A 6,000-nucleotide genomic window follows, 5' to 3' on the forward strand; every position below is an offset into this window, starting at 1 on the left:
CGCTTAACCCTAAGTGAATTATTTTTGGGAGTTTATTTTCAGAAATTAGATCACTTTAGAAATTGGTTTGCTGTTGCTTTTTTGGTACCTTAGAGGCTGAAAAAAATTCAAACAAATCTGTGCTCCAAAAGTCAAAAGTGCCTCTTTCCTTCCAAGCCCTTTGAATGCTTCTATCACTACCACGGTCGTACATCTCGGTGATTATGACACGGCTGCGTAGGTGATTAGTAATTTGACAATACATTACAGTACTAAAGAAATCGTAGGTTAAAGATGCCTCAGGTGTCTAAAAAAAGAAAGCTAAAAATATTTTTTAGAAAGTCATAAAGAAGCCTTTACAACTCCATCCCTGGAAAAACTAAAAAGTTGTTTAACCATTTTTTTTAAAGTAAAAGCAGTCAAATCTAGAATATATATATTCTATAAGAGTGTGCAAAGCAGTAATCAAAGCAAAAGGTGGCTACTTTGAAGAACCTAGAATATAAGACATATTTTCAGTTGTTTCACAATTTTTTGTTAAGTATTTCATTCCACTCCACATGTGTTAATTCATAGTTTTGATGCCTTCAATGTGACTCTACAATTTTCAGGGTCATGAAACTAAAGACAACTTTTTGAATGAGAAGGTGTGTCCAAACTTTTGGTCTGTACTGTGTGTGTGTGTGTGTGTGTGTGTGTATGTATATGTATGTATATATACATACATACATACATACATACATACATACATACACTTTTGTTTTTGCTCCATTTTTCTTAAGCTGAACTCAAGGATCTAATACTTTTTCTATGTACGCAAAAGGCCTTTTTCTCTCAAATATTGTTCACAAATTTGCCTAAAAGCCACTTTACACACTGCGATATCGGTACCGTTATCGCTAGTGTGGGTACCCGCCCCCATCTGTTGTGCGACACGGGCAAATCTCTGCCCATGGCGCACAGCATCGCCCAGAGTAGTCACACATACTTACCTGCCCAGCGACGTCGCTGTGACCGGCGAACCGCCTCCTTTCTAAGGGGGCGGTCCGTGCGGTGTCACAGCGACGTCACAGCAGCGTCACTGAACCGCCGCCCAATAGCAGCGGAGGGGCGGAGATGAGCGGGACGTAACATCCCGCCTACCTCCTTCCTTCCGCATTTTGGTCGGGAGGCAGGTAGGGGAGCTTCCTCGTTCCTGCGGCGTCACACGGAGCGATGTGTGCTGCCGCAGGAACGAGGAACAACTTCGTTACTGTTGCAGTAACGATAATCGAGAATGGACTCCCATGTCACCGATGAGCGATTTTGCACGTTTTTGCAACGTTGCAAAATCGCTCATAGGTGTCACACGCAACGGCATCGCTAATGTGGCCGGATGTGCGTCACAAATTCCGTGACCCCAACGAGATCGCATTAGCGATGTCGTAGTATGTAAAGCCCCCTTTAGTCTGTGTTAGTGATCACTTCTCTGCCGAGATAATCCCTGCACCTGACACATGTGGCATATCAACATGCTGATTGGACAGCATGATTATTGTACAGGTGTGCCTTAGGCTGGCCAGAATAAAAGGCCACTCTCAAATGTGCAGTTTTTCAGTTTGGGGAGGGGGAGTCCGGGAGTGCCAGAAAACCAGTCAATGTCTGATGAGACCACCATTTGTTCATGAGCAGCCTTCTAAATCTAGAAGTGTCCCCAATTTCCATGGTGCTTAGGGCTGTCAGGGCTGATAAGTTATACTCTGCTCCCTACTCTCTATTTGGGCAGTTTACACATAACTGTTTACTTAGGATGTAATAGTTGTTAACATGAAGAACATTATTTTCTGTCTCCTGCAGCTTTATTGCTTTTTCCGAACAATACACAGAGTATGATCCTTTCCTTACCGCTCCTGACCCTTCCAATCCTTGGATAAGCGATGACACAACTTTCTGGGATTTAGAAATGAGGTAAATATTTCAAGCCTATTATTACAGTGTGTTGCTTAGATTTCCTGTGAGTTCAGATTAGTGTGATTTCTATATTGTTACGCTAACCAGCGTCCTTCCATCCCTTATGAGGATGTAGCTAAGAGTATAAATAGCCCTTTTTCATAATGTTGTGCTTTCAGGGCATTCTTTTTTTAAATTGTAACCTTTATTAAAGTTTTTCATTGTTAACAAAAAATATGCTTCAAATATACAAGATAAGTTTGTAAATATCTATGAAAATATAAGAAACCAGTTTAATGGAAAAATTGAATTAAACAATATAATATCCAAATGACAGGATATGTTTTAAATTCTGTCTTGACCAATTCTGGCGCACTGATGTGCAGAGCTCCCCTGAAGGAAGATTGAAATTATTATCATTATTACTGTACTAGTAAAATATTTAGAATCATATCCTTGCATTGTAATTAGAGTTCATGCACAATCTAAATGTTGCATGAACAAATGCTACAATATTCACATTTAAAAAGGGGTTATCCGGATTTAATTTTATATTTTATCTACCTTTAACCTTCCTGTTCTACTCAGTGCCAGGTCAGAGCAGTCACAGCCTACTCTTGCCATCAATTCTGCCTTTTCCGGTCTACTCTGGTGCTGGGTGTGACTGCCGACATCATGCTGCTTGACAGCAAGCTCTCTGTAGTTAGGTAGCAGGAAGCCGGCTGTCAATCTGCATGATGGCCGCAGTTACACCCCATCAACGGAGCAGAGCAGAAGAGAAGCAGTTGTTCTATCGATGTGATGTCAGCAGAAACTGAAGAAACTGCCGGCAGAGATTTGTGCCAGACAGGACAGGCAGGTAGATTGCAAACATCTGCTTAGTTTGTTGGCCAAAAGTAATAAACTAGGCCTGGACAGTCCCCTTAAAGGGAACCTGTCAGGTGCAATATGCATTCAGAGCCATGAGCAGTTCTGGGTACATATTGGTAATCCCTGCCTAACCGTCCCTGTATACACTAGCACAGATAAAGAGATCTTTAGAAAAAGTATTTCTAAAGATCCTTTATGATATGCTAATGAGCTCAGTGACTAGTCACAAGGGTGTTCATTCCTGCTCTCATTCTGCCTCTTAGCATGGTAGCACGCCCACAGGGAAGAGTTAACAGGCTATTCAATGCAGCATCACCAGCGGTGACGCGTGTACTTGTGCCCACTGTCACCACTGATCAGAATTCCCTGCACTTCCAGTCATGTGCACTAGACCTCTTTAAAGCTGGGTTGCAAACACCCGGGTTCACACTGCGCCTGGCAGAAAGTGCCAGGCATTCTGATCAGTGGTGACAGCAGACACAGGTACGTGCGCCACCACTGATGAATGTGAGCAATGGGCATTGAATAGCATATTAGCACGCCCCTGTAGGCCCATTTGGACGTGCTAATATGCTTTGAGGGCGGAATGAGCGCAGAAACTAACACCCTTGTGACTAGTCCCTACGCTCATTAGCATCGTAAAAAATCTTTAGAAATACTTTTTCTCAAGATCTCTTTATGTATGCTACTAGATACAGGGACAGTTAGGCAGGGTTTAGCAATATGCACCCAGAACTGCTTGTGGTTCTGGGTCCATATTGCACCTGCCAGGTTCCCTTTAAGTTTTCAATACTGTTTCCATCTCTGAAGTAGAAATGAGCAAAAATACATTGTGAAGTTTCAATGTGTAACTACAATCCATGTCTACTTGCTTGTCCTTAAAAGCAAAGAGCCGACCCAGCAGCGTGTGAAGAGGTGGGGTTTCTCCATGGATGAAATGCTGAAAGACCCAGTAGGACGAGAGCAGTTTCTTCGCTTTGTGGAGTCAGAGTTCAGTTCTGAAAACCTCAGGTTAGTGAATCAATCTTTATTCCTGACCATGCATGGTGAGATTAATAACAGTGGTCTAAGTGGTATAAGACCTAACCGAGCTCCACACTGTCCTCGATAGAAATTCCTCAAAGAAGCAAAGACTGGATATCACTGCACGAACGTGGAAAGAACCAGACAATATGATAAGATGGTGATTTTTATCGTCGCCTCGTTTCTGTGAGCAATTTCTCCTTCTTCAGGACAAAAATCACATGTAACAACAGTTGCTATATGTGATTTTTGTTCTGAAGAAGGAGAAAATGCTCTCAGAAACGCATCAACAACAAAAATCATCATCTTGCCTGGATATTTCCCTGCTCGCACAGCGATATCTCGTCTTTACTTCTTTGAGGAATACCACTACCCCCAGGGATGCCGCAGCAGTCGTTTTTACCTTCTCAGTAGCTGGGCTGTTCACAACTGCCTCAGGTGAGCCTGTTTTGTCTCTACACATTATCCACTATCCCCAGAAATGGCCCTATTTGTGTTAAGCCCCCGTCACACATAGCGAGATTGCTGAAACATCACAGGTTTTGTGACGTATCAGCGAGCTTGCGAGCGATATTGCTGTGTGTGACAAGCAGCAGCGAGTGGGCCCCTGCTGCGAGCTCGCTGATCGTGACAAAATGATCAGGACCATTTTTTGCTCGTTGGTCTCCCGCTGTGCAGCACGCATCGGCATGTTTGACGTCGGGAGACCAATGAGCGCCGGTTCTGAGTGTGCAGGGAGCCGTCGTTACACGGATCGCTGGTTGCTGATGGCTGGTAGCTGTGGAGATCTGCCTGATTGACCACTCAACAGCGACCATATAGCGACATTCCAGCGATCACTGCCAGGTCGGATCGCTGGTGGGATCGCTGGTAAGTCGCTATGTGTAACAGGACCCTTAGGGGTACTTTGCACGCTGCGACATCGCAAGCCGATGCTTGCGATGCCGAGCGCGATAGTCCCCGCCCCCGTCGTACATGCAATATCTTTTGATCACTGCCGTAGCGAACATTATCGCTACAGCAGCTTCACATGCACTCACCTGCCCTGCGACGTCGCTCTGGCCGGCAACCCACCTCCTTCCTAAGGGGGCGGGTTGTGCGGCGTCACAGCGACGTCACACGGCAGGTGGCCAATAGAAGCGGAGGGGCGGAGATGAGCGGGACGTAAACATCCCGCCCACCTCCGTCCTTCCGCATAGCCGGCGTGAGCCTCATACACAGCGATGTGTGCTGCCGCAGGAGCGAGGAACAACATCGTACCGTCGCTGCAGCTCCATTATAGAAATGTCGGACACTACACCGATGATACGATTACGACGCTTTTGCGCTCGTTAATCGTATCATAAAGGATTTACACACTACGATATCGACTGCGACGCCGGATGTGCGTCACTTTCGATTTGACCCCACCGACATCGCACCTGCGATATCGTAGTGTGCAAAGCCCGTCTTAAGGGGGTTTACACGCTACGACATCGCTAATGCGAACTCGTTGGGGTCACGGAATTGGAGACGCACATCCGACCGCATTAGCGATGCCGTTGCATGTGACACCTATGAGCGATTTTGCATCGTTGCAAAAACGTGCAAAATCGCTCATCGGTGGCATGGGGGTCCATTCTCAAAAATCGTTACTGCAGCAGTAACGAAGTTGTTCCTCGTTCCTGCGGCAGCACACATCGCTCCGTGTGACACCGCAGGAACGTGGAAGCTCTCCTTACCTGCCTCCCGGCCGCTATGCAGAAGGAAGGAGGTGGGCGGGATGTTCGTCTCGCTCATCTCCGCCCCTCCGCTTCTATTGGGTGGCCGCTCAGTGATGCAGCTGTGACGTCGCTGTGATGCTGAACGAACCGCCCCCTTAGAAAGGAGGCGGTTCGCCGGTCACAGCGACGTCGCCGGGCAGGTAAGTATGTGTGACATGTCTGGGCGATGTTGTGCGGCACGGGCAGCGATTTGCCTGTGTCGCACAACAGATGTGGGCGGGTACCCACGCTAGCGATATCGGTACCGATATCGCAGCGTGTAAAGCGGCCTTTAGTCTTTACTTCCCAGTTTATTGCTTTCTCAAAAGAAATTCAGGAAACGTAAACAAAAAATGTCTTAGAATAATCATTTAACACTAGAACTACCGAGGTAGTCATTTTGACTACTTTGCACTATGTATTTCTATATAGGTGTCACGAGTCCAGTAGTTCTAGT

At 45.9% G+C, this 6,000-nt stretch overlaps 1 protein-coding gene across 2 annotated transcripts in view; it reads left to right on the forward strand.

Annotated features, from left to right (window-relative positions):
- Positions 1-6,000, forward strand: part of RGS6 (regulator of G protein signaling 6) — a 538,337-nt gene that overhangs the window by 498,353 nt on the left and 33,984 nt on the right. For both annotated transcript variants that reach the window (XM_075331066.1, XM_075331067.1), the window contains exons 13-14: positions 1,816-1,926; positions 3,664-3,789. In XM_075331066.1, the coding sequence (XP_075187181.1) occupies positions 1,816-1,926; positions 3,664-3,789 (237 nt within the window). The remainder of the gene's footprint in view (positions 1-1,815; positions 1,927-3,663; positions 3,790-6,000) is intronic.

The sequence above is a fragment of the Anomaloglossus baeobatrachus genome, chromosome 12 (genome assembly GCF_048569485.1).
Source record: "Anomaloglossus baeobatrachus isolate aAnoBae1 chromosome 12, aAnoBae1.hap1, whole genome shotgun sequence".
NCBI classification, from domain to species: Eukaryota; Metazoa; Chordata; class Amphibia; order Anura; family Aromobatidae; genus Anomaloglossus; species Anomaloglossus baeobatrachus.